Here is a 17,843-nt window from a genome sequence, read left to right on the forward strand (position 1 = left end):
GGCGTGAGTTTATGTAAGTATGCTGGGATCGTGGCAAGTGTCGGCTGGGTCATAGGTACGTATTGTAAAAATACATAGTTAAAGTCTTGACTGTACAATCTTGAACCAAAGAAATTCCGAATTACCAATCGCAACATTCTTGAAAAAAAAAATTGTAATTTCCAAGTAATTAAAAGAAAAAGTTCTGAACCAGTTTATAATTGGAATTTCTTAAATGTTAACAACAAAACAGAACTTTTATGTAACTCGTGAGAAAAAGACTTTAAAAGATCAAAGTAGGTAGGTATATGTCCATCGTCAGAGATAGGAGTTATGATAATTCTCCACGTTTCATAGACGTGAATAATGATATTTTTAACTCTTATACTACTTTAAAATATGTATCATTTTGTAGGGACCTTTAAGTTCAAAATAGGTATAACGCAGCAAAATTATACCACGAATCATGAGTTCTATTTGCAGCGCCGATGCCAGATTAATAAATTGAGTGAATTACGTTCCTAGAATCTGCAATCATTCGGAAGGGGAGTGTGCACTGTGCAACGCGTATGATCTCTACCGCCTATTGTCAAATATTTATTCAAGTGTGATCCAAAACCAATTTATATTTCGCATGGAAAGTCACTATATCACATATATGAGTCAATGCTATAAAGTCATATACCTTAAAATGACCACTGAATATAAAAAATAAGTAAAGTTTGTACGGATAAAATTAACTCAAATAAGTACCTTCTCAAACATATGTCCAGAAAGTGGTAGGGAACACAAACAAATTAAAAGCATTAATTTAATTAACTTCTAATAAAAACTATCCTAAAAATCCAATAAGTTAGTTTAAGTCTTGTGACTATTGGCAGTTTATCCTATGTATGTATATGTTGTTAAGTTAGTATCTGTATGTCGACACAAAAGCACAGAATATGTTCCGGAAAATACAAACGACATAAAGATCTAAATACTATTTCTATTAACATAACTCTGCCTGCTAAAGCTACTCTAGTTTGCCAACTAATGTGTGTTTTGGTAAATAGCCACGTTTGCTGGGAAATTTTCCCTTTGCCGCCTGTCCGGGCTATTTATTTTTGCGGCTCTTGAATTATGATAAGCAAATATATACGGACGGACAGATGACACAGTGAAGCTTGCGCCAAAGCAAGTTCAACACTTGTGCCATGGGATACTAAGTTAACGATGATACTAGGCTAAAATATATATGGTTTTAGGTAGTTTATGAAGGTATAGATAAGGGAATAGGTTTCCATTCTTCGTGAAAAAATAATGGACATAAATCCTTTACATAAAATGTCCGAAATGTATAGCATAATTCTGATTATTGCATATTAATTACAAATTCTGTTTTATTTATTAAACTTTTATTTTACCAAAAGTAATGTACAACAGGTGGACTTTCTGCCTTGAAGCATTATTTTTATTGTACATTATACCCCATAACCTCGTATATGTATCTTACCTTGCTAAGGCTGTATTATCCCATTTAAAATCTACACATAATACAATTCTTTCACTACTTCCCTCTATGATTAAAATATTTACTTTATAGTAAGCTGCCAATATTCAAAATTCCCGATAGAATGTTACCACTATTTGTCGATAAAAAAAGATACAGATGTATTTTTACTTGTTATACTTACCTGTATTTTTTTTTCGGATTTACAACCTTTTTATATTCTATTGAGGTATCTAGCTAGCAATATTTACCGAACATAAGTCCCGTATATATTTATAATATTATAAATGTGAAAGTTAGTTTGTATTTTTGTCTTTCACGTCAAAAACCACTGATCTCCATGAAATTACATTCATTTTGTGTGGAGTTTAGCGAAAGACCTTTTTTATGTACTTGTCATACGTTTTACCCGGGCGAAAGCTAGTCGCATTATAAATGTAGTGTTTTTCAAAATGAGACAAAATATTTGATAATAATTGTTCAAATATTGAGTAATTGGATTTGTAGACTTTAAGTCGAGCGATACCCTGCTTGCCATGGAGATTTGTAGACAAAATGTCTTGGCCTTCGAAATAAAGCTTTTCATTTTCTGCAGCACTCTAGCAGCATTATAGCTAAGAATATTATAAAAGAAAAAAAAACATTTATATTTTATTTTGGAACGAAACCTCGCGCAAAACACCTGTATCTAATAGGATTGTGTTGCAGGGAATACCCGTGTGACCACTACACGGCCATCATCAACGTGACGCTCATGTGCACCGGCTGCCCCAGGGCTCCGGTCCACGAGAGCGCCCTCCAGCTGCTCCAACTTCTGGACAAGAGGTTCTTCGGCACGGTCGGCCCTCTGCCGACTGACGAGGAAGGTGGTGAGTTTAATGTATAATAAATCTTAAAGTCCAGCAACCCGTGGAATAGATATGTCGACAAAATCTTGATATCATATATATAAGATACTACTTAGATCCGTTACATGTATTTTCAGTTTTAAGATTAACGCCATAATTGTATATAGATTACTATAAAAGTTCATTACTAGTGAGATAAATGACTACGTGGTCCTACAGGTATGACACATTAGTATAACTACGAGGAAATGGCGATTGTGTATCAATTCAAAATAGGACAAGAAGTAACATTTAAAAATATTGAAATGAAATATTGTTGTCAGTGAATTGCCATCTTTTATTATGAAAATCCATAAACGCAAAAAGATACCTAGTAGTGACCCTTACTTAAATAATTCACAGTTTTGGACTCGCCCAAATAATGTATATTTACGTCGTTATATCTTATAGTATTTTTAATAATTTAACTGAGACTGAAGTTATAGACTCAAAAGAAAAATTTGTCGACATGCCTATTTCTATATATCTTTCTAAGCGGGCGACATCATATTTCTTTTAAGTTACACGAATTTTCAGCGCCGGTTTCTAAATGTTAACGACGAAAGTGGTAAGATACTTGTGTTGTACAAGTTTTATTAGGACCAGGCGTGGAGTTCGTAGAATTTCGTAGTTTTCTTAGCGGACGTCTACATCACAGGTATTTTAGTAAATAGTCTTAAAATATTAGCGAATAGAATCTGTTCAGTTAAATAGGATATACTTACTCGTGTATATCGCTGTTGTTCATACTAATATTACATAAAGGTAAGATTTATATTTTTCTTTATAATGAAATTACAATTTTTAATGACATTTGATATCACTGACCAAAGAAATCTACAAATTTTTTAGCATATGTAATTTTAAAAACATCATCCTCTGAACTCAAAGTATAACAGAAATTCAAGTGAGAGCGAAATTCACAGTAACATTATTTAGACATTTTGGGATAACTATTGATATATGAAAGCTGTCTTATGTATTGCAAACGAGCGGTGATTGTCACCCTAAATATTGCCGTGTTATATTACCACATCAAAGGACTCTTTTAACAGCGCAGCGGACTATTTCACAGCGATTATAGTCATGGAGGAGATAAATAGAACATCAATTAGGGATGGCACAAGAGACGAGAGACGATGAGTTTTATTAATTGGAAACTCTGACAAAGCACTTCGGTCAAAATTTTATAAAACAAACTCACAGCACAATCCTTTAATGGTCATTAGAATGTTTTTGTTAACGGAATCAAAGCAATGCTATAGGATTTTATCAAGAAATGGTGTCCATAATTTGCAAACTTTAAGTAATTTAGGGGCTGCCCTGAGATGATGGGTTCGAATCCCAGGGATACTTAGTGAACTTGTTTACAGTTTGATTACAACATTATACATAAATTATATTTATGTATACTGTTCGACAGTAGATGACTGTAAATCCTTCTGCGAAAACTTAAAACACGCCGAAAGCTATATTATAAAAATATATTTGTGTTACTGGCCTACCTTCGAATCTACTTAGTAAGTGAGAGAAGAGGATTCATATTTTATTGAAGGTTTACTAAATCTTCATATGGTGAACATCAGCAGGTAAGTTCGCATGTTTTCTTATTTAAATATCCAGCTCACCCTATATAAGCAACGAGCATTAAAAGTTGGGATCTGATTAAATATAAACATAATTAAAATATCTCAGTTCACCCCCTGACATCAAATTAATCAGGAAAACTGTAAACTATTTATGATTAGCATATTAAACTCAATGCCTAGGTCTTTAAATTATAATTTAAATGTTAGTGTAAAACAGAAAACTTTTAAATCTGTATTTAAATCCTGGGAATGTAAATTATGAGTTCTTCATTCGTATGGTTTTACGCCCTTTTCCGGCACAGACTTACAAATGCATTTATTACAAAAGTGTATGGAAATGTTGTTTCTGAATTTGAATTCCAAAGGCATTTACATAAACGAGACTAAGAAAAAATATTAAGAAGAAAAAGAAATAAAAGCCTAGGCTATCTCAAGGAAATCCAAGGCGACTGTTTTCGAGCTTTTCATGCGAAATTTTGTAAAATGAAATAAAACGAGTCTCAAACTGAAAGGATACAAAATATTACGTGATTGTAGCAACAAATATCCTTTAATCCTACTGCCACCCTAGGGAGATAGCCATAGTTACATTGAAAATGGAATATAAAATATGTAAAGGTAGTAAGTATATCTCCCGTTCGTCGATAAAAATATTTCCGACAATTTTCCATTAACCACTGGATCGGAATAATTCCATTAGTCAGTGCGTACGGTCCGTACTACGGGATTCAAGTTTTTATAAACTTGTGTTTAGTTTTCGTTTGTTAGATCCTTTTGACCATGGAACATAAAGAATTTATTTAAAAGTATCACTTTGTTATGTTTTAACATACATTAGATGTCTCGATTAATTTAAATACATGAATAAATTTGTTCACGAATTACACATAACTAAGTAAGATTGAGGCTTACTCAATCCGTGTAATCTTTCGCGTATTTATTTATATTGACCTAGCCCCAAACAAATTTCGAGACTTTTCTTATGAGATACTAACTCGACGATACTATATTTATTTTAAACAAATACACATTAAATTAGCATTTGACACTTAACCCAATTGAAACAGGTCTCATCTTAACTGTGTCAAGTCAAAATCCTATCCGAGTAACTGCATTTTTTGTACTGACCGTAAGGCACTTTTAGAAATGCTTTTTATTAAATTTCTCGGCACTATTTGTCTACATATTAAATGTAATTCTTATTGTAAAAATGTTGTAATGACTGCTTTTGCCAAAATAAACTAAAAAAAAGAAATATAATAAATAATATGCATTTTTGCCATCAAAGTAGTCGCAATTATTATATTTTTTTCGATATCATTCTTTACTTAACACCATAAAAATCTGAATAATGATACTCGCATATTATTCCGATTTCTTTACCTCGCCTTATCACTTACACATCGCCTATATTATTCATACATATTTCATACACATTGAGATCATAGAGATAATGTATTGTATATTATATTCTTGTTTTTAAGGCAAGAATACATGATCTTCTGAGATTCGTAAGCATAGTTATATCTAAATCGAGTTTCCATGATAAGAATGATCTTACTTAATCATTCGCTCAAAACAAACTCTCAAGGCTGATTGCAGCAAACGATCATAAAATTGAAATTCAATTAAGTCGAAATATTAAGTAAAATCGGATGTAAGTATTTATTTCTTTTGTTATATATACGAAAACATTTTTTCGGGACTAGGTTTCGAATCCGTGGGAACAAATAACCGAAAGACATTCGGTGATTTCGGATCTGAGCTAGTCATTATTTTTAATTGAACTGTGTATAGTATAGAATAGTAATGCAATCTCGAAACTAGAATACAACTTTTTGTTGGTCATGTCGTGTGAATGTGTATCTTGCAATGATACTGCAAGCTGTCTTGCCTAAAAGACTGCCTTCAAGCGATAACAACTGGGATTAACAGCTTGTCACAGCTTCAGAATCACGGAAATTGCTTAACTTTACAAACCCCAGAGCAAATTCCACGCCCGGGGCCAAAGAGATGTTCCTTGGTCTTTGTTGTAAACTAGGGCAGTTAGTTGGTTTATGTCCTTAAAACAAAAAGGAAGGTGTTGCAACGAAGAATATTTGAGTTCAAAGATCTAAACATAAGAACCCTTTTACCGCGAGAGAAGAGCACTTGTGATTCGGCTCGTATAACCGGAAGGTTGGCAGAGACATATACCTAGCTAGACGTATCCCTCTATCGTCTATCAGCCGCCTATTGCTGTACCCCAACCACTGCTGATTCAGATATGCTTGGCTAATTTCGTTCTTTTTCGGATCTCCATATTGCTGTTGTGACTCAGAACATAAAGTCTCTTCATAGCTGGCTAATCAACATGGATCCCTGTATAACATGTGAAGTGTGTGTGGCACAGGGTAACTCTTATATAATAAACCTTTATTCGGTTATGTCTCAAAATTATATTAGATGTATAACAATATGACAATTCTGGCATTCCACGTCAAAGTTGTCATGTTGTTATGTTTAATTAAGTAACTTGTGTCTGTGCTAAATTCAATCGATCAACACGCTGACGCCCTCTGGCGGCTAATTAGATGAAACGTACTTCGAACCTCGTATCAAAAGTGGCAAACAATTTCAAAAGGACCTTCTGGACTTTTAATTAATTTCCCTTTGATTTAGATTAATTCTTGTGTTCCAATATTTAAAATATTTCTTCGCTAAACTTTTTCTTAAGAAATTACGATCATTTTGCGTAACTTCGGAGCCATAATAACGGTTTAAATTTGCCAATTAAAATCAGATATTTTAAACCTTTAGTAAACATCGTATTAATATAAATCGAAAAATATGATATTATTGTTAAAAAAATGCTATATACGTCAACACTTTCAAAAGTATTCTTCACAAATATTAATGTTACAACAATAATAGTCTAGGTATAAAAAAGTATTACCATCACCTAGAGCCCAACAGGAGTAATCACTTAGAAATAATTGAAATTGTTTATGAAACTAACCAAGCATTTTTGCGGCAAATCGGGAGATTACCTCAACTGCTATTAAATTTTAATCTGTGCAGAGAATTGTATGTGTAATGTTTGTAACCGAAACAGTCCACGCGGTTCAATGGTAGATGTAGAATTTTAGATGGGATTGCACGAATATTGAAGCGTGCATTTAGTTTGCACAGCCTCTGTCTGTATTGAATTTATCCGTGTCCAATATGGATGTAACCTGTTCTATTCGCAGCTAAAGAGCATTAGGCCTGTAAGCTCCTAGAATAATTATTTTACCAAGCATTAATAAAGGTGTACTCTCATGAAAGCATAGTCCCGAGTGCATACACAAAGGTCTATTTCATATTCAAATCGAACATATCGGCCGTAGTGCAGTATTTTGTAGTCTTGCTACACACGAGTATATGAAACAATTTGTTTCCGTTCACTTATGCACGTACACAATTTTACAAGCACTGTGCTTTGTATTTATTCAATTGATGAATCATGAACAACTATGCTTATGTCTGGTAATTATATGAATGCCGTTTGAAAAATTAGAGGCATACGTACATCAAGTTAATTATTTGTATATTATATGTAAAAAATCGTAATCTGCCTGATCGCAATATCATCATATGTATGACGATTGCACATGTACTGTACAGTCAATGAAAAATATCGGCGATTAATTTTTAATCTTATATTACATGATAGATATATTTATTCTATGGATCAATATTAACACTGGGAGCTATATTTTTCGTTGACTATTTTTTATCATACATTGCATCATAGCCTCACTGCGCTTAACTAACCACTACGCAAGGGGCCTATTATTATATATATATTAGATAATTCGAATTCAAGAGCAGAAACATGTAATAATCAAAATGTTATTGTTTCTGTACACCAAAATTTTCCCGTCTAAATTAATTAATGTCTAAAATGTATTGTATCGATAAATAACTGTATCACCCTATCACCTTACAAATAAAGCGCTTTGTTTCCGCTAAGCTGTTTTATTTTCAAACACTCAACACAGAATAATTAAGCACTTGTGTAATCGCTTTTTGTAATGGTACTCAAGAGCTATTAGTTTCGGATTTAATACTATGAAGTAACAAGTGTTAGAAATAAACTGCATTACTGAATTTTCTCTGAAATGAAAGGCGATTTCCAGCTCACCTACTTTCGTAAGTTAATGGCCCAGTACGTTAAAAAATCTGCTTCAAAGTAGAAACATGATAATTTCTATTTTGTTCAGCTTAACGTGTTATATTTAAGCACAGTGCTGGGAGGGAAACTGGCGGCGCTAATCGCAGATTAGGGGCTTAGCCTTTGTTATTGAGAAACTGGCCTGAAAGCACTTGTTCGCCTAATATTTTAATGCTTCGGTGAATTTTGAGCGATTATCTAAGGACTATCGTAGAATCTGTGACAGTAAGTTCATTTTTCATCAATTCGGGTAGAGAAAGAAAAAAAAAAAATAGTGTTATGATATTTTTCTTCATTCAAAGGGCTTTTTATTATATCTATCTATCTATTTCAAATCTTAAATTTTATCAGCCATATATGTATCCTTAGCACTCTAGAATCATATTATGTACCTAATCTGACTAAGATTAGAAGTGTAATAGCTTATCAGTAAATAATTTCATTCATTTTGCTTTGATTAATTTAATAAATTCGGGTCTTTCAAGTGGACTCTTAAGCCGCCTATATTTTATATTTCCATTCGTCATGAGCAGCCTTATTTTGTCACGTAGCAGTTATCATCTTATACATTATAAGCAATATTTTCGGATCAACGTGACACTTTTTACTTTATTAAATATTTATAAATAGCTTTTGCCCGCACGAATTTAGCGCCGCCTTCAAAGGAATACAGGATTTTCGCAATTCTCACTGAACATACATAGTTTTCACCGGGATGAAAAGAACTCTATATCTTCTCCTCCAAATATGTGCGAGGCAGAATTTTTGGTGGTATTTACCTATCAGAGTATATTCTCTGTGATATGCTCTATGCTATGTCACAAAAAATATACTCTGATATATGTAGCATAGAGCATATGATTATTAAGTACTTAAGAGCGCCTACAGCTTCTTCCGCCTAAAACGAAAAATTCTGTTATCATCGATCTACCTTCCCGCCAAATTTAACATGCTAATGACTTCCTTGTTTGGTATATTGAACTGTTTAATGGTATTTTACCTTTCATGAAAGTACTTATTATTGCGATATACTTACCTGTCTGATACAATTACATTACGGCATCTGATAATATTTCATAGATAGTTGATAGGTGATAGAACATAGGCCAATCCAAGAGTCCATATTTGCTAAGAGAATAACAGGAAGAGTTGATGTATTTCCAAATCATTCTACTTTGTCCGGCTAGTACTACGGACGTACGAGTGAAATGATTCTGCACTTAGAGGGCTGTTTATGACGGAAAAATACTACAATCTCACGAGTTAAATACTACAATATCGAGTAATAGATCTTACCCGATATGAAACTAATTAAACAAGTACGCGCTTATGTCGCGGTGCACTATTAATTAGGCTTTGACCAAATTAAAGACATGACCCTATGAGCACGAGCGCATTGGCTACTACTTAATACTACCGGGCTACTTACAGTCGTCCCCACACGCTATGCAATGTGGCTGTTGTTCCTAGCAGGACGGCTCGGTTAGAACTTGTGAAGTTCTTGTGTGTATTTCATAATCTTCAGAATTATCTACACAGAGCTAGACTAGATTTTTCTTAGGTCTGGAGGGTAACAAAATCTAAACCAAATCTCCAGTAAGAAATTTTAAAATGAGACTTGTATATTCGGACTTTGATTACAACTTCCAACTTTTTTACCATACATATATGATGTGGTATAGCGGGTTTCATGGTGCGTCAAAACTGCTTAAGCACCTGGCCCGTAGCCTACAACGACCTTAATACTTACGCCGTTTCAATACTGCTAATTGTCAAATATTTACACAGACGCTATAGGAAGTGAAATGAAACTAACGGTTTCTACTACACAAACATATCTATAATTAGGAGTAATTTATTAATAGATCAAAATGAGTAAATGTTGACTACTCACTACGTATAACATGATTGAGAGTAATGATTATAACTAGGTCATTTCGACAATTACTTTCCTCGACACGGTGCACGCCAAACGCTTTTGTTGTTTTCTACGTAGAATGGTTGGTGGTACGCCTAGGGTCGTGTGAACGTTGCTGGTCTAGCAGAAGACACTGAACAGTTTTTATTCTAAAACCCGTGGAAATGACTACGACCGAATATTTCGCACCATATTATGAAAAGTTAGTCCCGACGTGTCACATTATCTTAATCTACATCAACTAGATAAATGAGTGTCGATTTTCATAAAGTGTGTATAAATATTTGGGCGTTACATCATCCTTGTTACAATCCACAATCCGCCGGACCGTACAAAAATCTATTTTAAAATACATTTAATGTGATAAAGGAAATTGATAAAATATAACTAATAAGAAACCTTCCGTCGACCAAACAATATAAACATAATATTTGTTTCTTCTTAAAAAATAACAAAATGATTTTACAACCTCTATCCAATAACAGTTCAATTCCTGCCAATCTTGTCTTATCTAATTTTGATGAACCTTGAGGTTTTATGTCATATAACATTTGTATTCCACGTGTTGACTTAGACGCAAACATATCCACGTTTCCAATTCTCGTGTAACCTGAAACATCCCTTATCACTATGATATAGATTAAACTCAGCTACGATCGAAACATTTTGAATAACACTAATCTACTCGTATACTTGTGTTTGCTAAGAATTTAAATATATATTGTCAATTACATTACGATATTATTCCTAGTTTAAATCACTTATAAGATATAGATTATATGTTATTAAGGTAAAATACATTTTAAGCCGCTTTCAGGGAGGCGCCGTGTGTGTGTAGTACCTGCCCCCTTATTCACGAACGTTAACAAGGAATATGCCTTAACTTTGCTCTCTTACTATTTCTGAGGTTAACCGCAGGGTAAGAGAAAGAGGCAAGATAAAACATGTCTTATGAACGATCGCGAATCGAATCCTTGTGCATTGATCGTATCGGTCTTAATTATCAGGCAATTTCCACTGCCTTGAATGCAAACATGTCAAATCTTCGTACAAGGCAAATCGGGCAATGTTTAATCAATTGTATTAATCTCTGTCTTATCTCTTTGGTTTTCCGAAGTGACAGAAAGATTGAGTTCGTGAGTAAGAGGGCCTAGGCGAATTACCCTGCACTACGCTCCATGAAAACCACCTAAAATTGTTATTAATCTTACTTTACTTCCCAAATACATGAATTACGTAACTAGGATATCTGAATAAGTTAAAATTGTTTAAAACACTTACTAAATGATAAAATTTTAACTGTAGTATTACATAGGTTTGGTTGACGTTGTAGTCGCAATGTAATCTAAGTATACTGTAACTCAGGGATTTATCAGTCGTTTCCACGCAATACTAAAACAAACGATTCCTTCATTTGTAGACATTATGTTTACTCCATTAAATATACGTTCCATTTTTCTGATTAATAAGGATTCCGTACCTAAAAGGTACAAACGGGACCCTAATTCTAAGCCTCCGTTGTCTGTCCGTCTGTCTGACAGACAGACGGACAGACAACGGAGGTTGTATCTAATAAACTGTAATAGTTAGAAAACTAAATTTTTTACAAGTTTTGTATTTATACTATTGCAACAATAACTAAATATTTAAAAATTAAGGGGAGCCATAAAACAAACGTTATTCATAACCAATTTTTTGGCAGATTTAAATAAATAAGTATGACCGTGAATAAAAAATAAATATTTAAGTAAAAAACATGAAGATAGGTACGGAACCGATTGGGCCCTTCGGGCGCGAGGCCAACTCATACTTGGCTAGTATTTTAAATGTTTTGATGGTTTTTGTTTGTTTCTTTACTGTTTTCTTCATGACTTCATTCAAGATGGAATCCTCCAAGACAAAATTACAATAACAATTTCTAAAGTTATTCTGAAGAAGTTTTGTAGCTGTCAACAAATCCACATCCTTACAGTATGGGAATGCGGGGGGCTCAGTTCCGCACATTCCAAGTATTTTAGATGTTTAATTCATACCGCTATAAACATTACTGTAAATACATTACTAACAAATAAATATTTAATAAACTTCTAGGGTGATTCAATAGTCTCATACCATGATGCCCTTTTCCCAAAATTACGTAGACATTTTTAATTTTCACAGTAATGAAACAACTTATGTTTTGTAGTTGCATTCTGAAAATATTAAAACGCTTAATTTTTTTCTGTAAAAAGGACATAATGCGACGAGTCTATTTCAAATTTCCTGATTTGCACAAAAATACATAGAATCTAATATTATCTTTGTTTTACATATATTTATTTGGCTATGCGGTCAATAAATATATTGAAACAAATTCACCAATCAGAGGAATAAATAAACTGTTTTGCGCCATGTTAAAGTAGGCTGAGGTTACTCAGGACCATTTCCTTAGTCACGTTGTACTACTTTCATGTGAGGAATTGCACAGTCTTTACTGAAGGGTAAACACACGACTAAGGTGTTATAAATATTTATTTACCGAAAACTTCATATTTTCCAAGTTCAAATTCCAATAAATCATTTTTTTGCAACATAAAGTCTATGTTCTTCTCCAGGGTAAAGTTATCTCTGTTTGAACGGGCCCAGGGTCTATTGGGTCGTGTCTGAATAAAAACAAAATTTTGCCTGTTCAATGTGCGTCTTATCGTCGTCTCGTCTTAGTTTCGATTGTCCTTTTTTTTCATAAGTCTGTCAGTTTTGGTCATCAAAATTGTCAAGTCAAAGAGTCTGTTTGTCCATGGAGGCTGAACGGCCGCTACACTGTTACTTTTGAAATACTCTGTTATTTTGTGTTAAAGCCATAGTAACCGTTACATCAAGTAAGTGGTATACTTTCTTAGTTGTATAGAAATTTGTTTGAGGAATCAAACATGCTCAGTCGCAGTTTATGCTATTCGCAAAAAATCATACGAGCATGACATTATATTCTCAAAATTTCTGTGAAAGCTTTATCACACAAAGATAAAATATTCAGCATATTTTCAGATAACATGCTTATTTCTTTGAAGAATATTGCATTTTTTTGTAATCAGGAATTTTGGATTGAATCACCATAGTACTTACATAATCTTATTTCTAATAAACGATTATATGGATTAAATGTTTGAACTACTTCTATTATTTTTTCTTATATTTCTATTACTACTTTCATAATATGTTTAATATTCTTATTTTCATTATCATTGATTCAAATTAATGACTTTCCTTATATCTGAAATAATGAAGAAAAACCGTATGACTACATTGGAATTGGAAGAACTGGAGCGAAATGTTAAATTGGAAAAATATTGTATGAATAAAAAAATTCGTTAAAAAATATGGGAATAAATAATAAACGTAAATAAGTGTATGTTAAGCTTTACCAGTAACAACTTTTCTCAATAAACTTATACAAAAAGGACTAGCCTTTTAGACTTTTGTATTTAACTTTATTTAAAAACGTATCAGTTTATTGAAAAAAGAAAAGTAATGTCTTGAAAAAATAAATATTTTAAAGCAATCCCTTAACAAGATTGCACTTCCAGTCAATGTAAAACGAAGAGAATCTTTATCTGAAAATTAATGTACTGTGTTTAATATAAATAAACATACTATTTGCAAAAATAATTTTAAGCAAATATCGAATCTGTAGTTATGCAGATAATTGCCTCGTAAAACAAAACCAGCGCTTTTAATGTCAACTGTTCGAATAACCTGTCAAGGCATCACTATCTGTTAAGATTTCTTAAATGTAATAAAAATGCAATAAATTAATAAATTTACAAACAATAACATCTTATAAATTTACTTCCATTTGAGGGGTATTTTATTATGCAAATTACCTTTCTTTTGAACGTTTAGGTGCTTTAGGTAAAGGTGACAAATGAATTTAAAAACACAAATAATTATACATAATTATTGGTGACTTTAAATAACATTGTATCATTGTATTCTTAAAAGATGACGGAAAACATAGATTTTCTTATCACTAAAACTACTTTCATAAAGCATTGGATTCATTATTATTCTTATTTCTATCGATTATATGTTCGAGTATGTATTAAGATTGAAATTCACTACACAAAAATGACTACTTTCTAACTTCTACTTAAACCACTTATCTAATCGAGGGTTCATATCTATCGCAATATTTATGCAAGCTTCAGATGGCCACCCACGCACCAAAATACCATCTGCACCTGCGCCAGGTTCAGATGGTCCCACAGATATCACTCCTCAAACCGGGCGCAAAAATCCATTCTCTCTAGCTAAATTCGTTCCATTTGTCCCCATCCCACCCCATAGCCCACGCCAGGTTCAGATGGTCCCACAGATATCACTCCTCAAACCGGGCGCAAAAATCCATTCTCTCTAGCTAAATTCGTTCCATTTGTCCCCATCCCACCCCATAGCCCACGCCAGGTTCAGATGGTCCCACAGATATCACTCCTCAAACCGGGCGCAAAAATCCATTCTCTCTAACATAGTACTTGCCCTATGTGCCGCCTCATCCCATCCACACCCACGCCAGGATCAGATGTTCCCAAAGATACCACTCCTCAAACCGGATTCACAGAACGAGTTCATTCTAGCATTTTAACTAAATGTGTATCCAATGAACACAGTTCTTGACTTGTTCTAAATGATAGCACAAATATCCCGAATGAAAATCCTTCCCCTTCCTATATAGGTTTTCGCCAGGTTCAGTTACTTCCACATACATAACTCCTCACATCGGTTTACAAACCAGTTCTCTCTTACTCTGAATTGAATCCGTAGACTGTGCCAGATGCCACATACTGTATATGTCTCAAACCGAGCATTCATTTCTCTCTAGCTAAATAATTACATTTAAGGATTTCGCACGCATGTTGGTAGACACACTCACTTTGATCGATAACGTTATTCTGCACTAGTACTTCTAATTCCGATGTGAATAAATAAAAAAATAATAATAATAATTTAGTGACGTCGTCGATAAATGCGAAAACCTTAACCAGAAGCCAGGTTCAGATGTTCCGATCGTTGTATCACTCCTCCAACCGGGCTTTGAATACTATTCTTTCTAGCTAAATCACACTAGAGATTTTCGCACGCACATAAACATGATGCCAACTTAAAATTAAAACTAAGCTATTCTAATACTGATTCTAAAAGGAAAACAATAATAATTTGGTTATAGCATACTGTCTGTGTATGCGAAAACCTTTGCCTTCCACCAGGTTCACATGTTCCATACAGTTTATTAATCATCAAACCGGGCTGAGCATTAAGTGAGCATCATTTTTTTTTAACTTTAATTTAACAGCCATTGATGAGCTTGATGCAATTAGCATCTTCTGTCAGATAATCTTTCTTTTCTCTCTAGCTAAAATCAAACCGCAAGACTTTAGTATGCACATTGACGTTAGAATAAGAATCATATGGCAATCCGGTAATTATTATAACCTACTTCGGTATTTGATTATGCTAATGTAAAAAAAATATATGTAAGTGGTCTATGTGCATTACTAAAGCCTTCACCCTCTGCCAGGTTCAGATGGTTCTATCGTTATATTACTCCTCAACCGGGCAGAAACACGAATACATTATAAGTAGTCAATTGGTCAGAATAGTAAAATAGTTCTGAAAGAAAATATCAGATTTCGTGTCAATCTTAGACCGGGGCGCTGACAGTTTTATAATAATGACTTCGTGTTTACTCGAACATCTACTAGTTTGACAAATCCGTTTTACATATGACATTTTAAAATCAACCTGTAATTATCGACGAAATCGTTCGGATTCGTCAGAACAAAACACGTGTGACAGTTATGATTTAAATTTAACTTTACATGTATCACGTGCACTATTTTATACAAATCTATGATATAAGACAGCTATTGTGATGAATTAGTTACAAGGCACAATCTTTGAAGATGCCACGGTTTATCCATTTTGAGCGACAAGGCCAATGCTTAATCTTCTTTGTAATTGACGGCTTTCCTCTGGAGTCGAATTCTGTATAATACGTTTCCATCCTAGATTTAAATAACTCTAAGTCGTGAAACGAAGCCTTGGTGTGGATTTTCCTTATAATTAAAATGATCAACTTAATTAGCGTTTTAGATGGAATCTTCATGTAAACATTATTTTCTTGCCAATTAAAATTAGGTTAACTTTTAGGTAGGAAGGTAAAGCTAAAAATAAGTCATATTACTTATATACATTTTTCAAAAATATGTGCATCCTATTTTAGACTTACCTTGTTCCCGAGGAGATTAGTACTTAAAAAATATGTGCAGAAACGGAGTCAGTATATATTATATAGACTTGTTATGAAATATATATATACTTCACTCAGACATTATGCGTAGGTACGTTATGCGTACTTTTAGTACGTATTTTTAGTAATATATGCCTAAATACTGATTATAAAAATAGATCATCATTATTTTTATAAAAAGACCCCCGTAAAAGCCAATTTGGGTGTCTTAAAACTAAAAAGGAATTTTGAAATAAAAAAATGCCAATTGGTTTTCAGTAAATTTTTCGTTTTTAATTTAGAAAAAAAAAATACATAATTTTTGAGCCGCCATTTTGAAAGCACGAACATAATTTTGTGAAACAATCCAAATATGTATGAAACATTTTAGATAAAATCTATCCTTGGTGATTGCAATGTAAACTAAAGTAATTTATGACCAGCATTCATGTGAAATAAATTATGTTTATGTGTCACGTATATCCTGGAAATTATAATCTGAAAATGAATAGTTACTATTCATACTAGAAAGTACAAAAAAGTTTCTTATATTGAAGTTTATAAATATATGTACATGCATATATCAAATATCAATATTTAACAAACTACGTCCCGTCCCGTTTTTTTTTTTTATTTTTTTTATTATTTCTTATAAAAGAAAAATAAGTGATAGAATATTTTCAATATCTATCACGAAAAATATTCAATAACTTCCTAACATATATTATATACACATATATAAATTTTTGTTTTCTAACTTACCCAAATAGTTGGCTATCTGGTTAAAGTCAGGATTTATTTTATTTGCAAATTGTAAATTTTCTTATGTCCTAAGTCATGATATGGTATCAATACTGTAAATTTCAAAACAATATTGGACGGTGAGTGTGCCAGGTCTAGATGCTGCAAGAGACTGATTCCTTTTAAACAGAACCGTTTTTATTTGCATATAGACGCCAATTACTGATCCACTGAACAATAACTTGTTAAAATATTCATAATTTTTGAAACTGTTGTGCTCGTAGGATAGATCAAGATATTTTCTTTTTTTTAAAGTAAATAAAAAATAAATTTTCCAACACAGCGCGCATATTTTATTTCATTTTAAGAAAAATACTTAATGAAAGTATGATAAAAGAAAGCCCATATTTACAGACATTATTATTTGATGTCACACTTGTAACAGTCGGACACAGAATTGTCGGGCTGTCACTGAAGTTTACCCATGTCAACAAAATCAAAAGATAATGTTATACCTAATAACAAAATAATAACGTAAGTATATTTCTTCGCGCATATATTGGACTTAAATGTAACTTTGATTTTTAGTAAATCTCGTAAATCTGAAATGAATTGCAAGGCTTTAGAATCTTGCATCAACATCAACCGGCAGTCATCTACTTATATTTCTAAAGAGCTATCATCATTGGAGCCATATTTGCAAGTGAAAACAATTTAATGAAAGTTAAGTCATTCTATTTTGTGCCATAATACGACTATAGCTGTGAATTCGGTCGAAGC

At 32.9% G+C, this 17,843-nt stretch overlaps 1 protein-coding gene across 5 annotated transcripts in view; it reads left to right on the forward strand.

Annotated features, from left to right (window-relative positions):
• LOC106130562 (protein furry) overlaps nucleotides 1-17,843 on the forward strand; it is a 137,085-nt gene that overhangs the window by 31,142 nt on the left and 88,100 nt on the right. For 4 of the 5 annotated variants that reach the window (XM_060953642.1, XM_060953646.1, XM_060953645.1 and 1 more), the window contains one exon: nucleotides 2,180-2,340. In XM_060953642.1, coding sequence (XP_060809625.1) covers nucleotides 2,180-2,340 — 161 coding nt within the window. The remainder of the gene's footprint in view (nucleotides 1-2,179; nucleotides 2,341-17,843) is intronic. The other variant, XM_060953644.1, reaches the window with a different exon arrangement.

Source organism: Amyelois transitella, chromosome Z (genome assembly GCF_032362555.1).
Source record: "Amyelois transitella isolate CPQ chromosome Z, ilAmyTran1.1, whole genome shotgun sequence".
NCBI lineage: Eukaryota > Metazoa > Arthropoda > Insecta > Lepidoptera > Pyralidae > Amyelois > Amyelois transitella.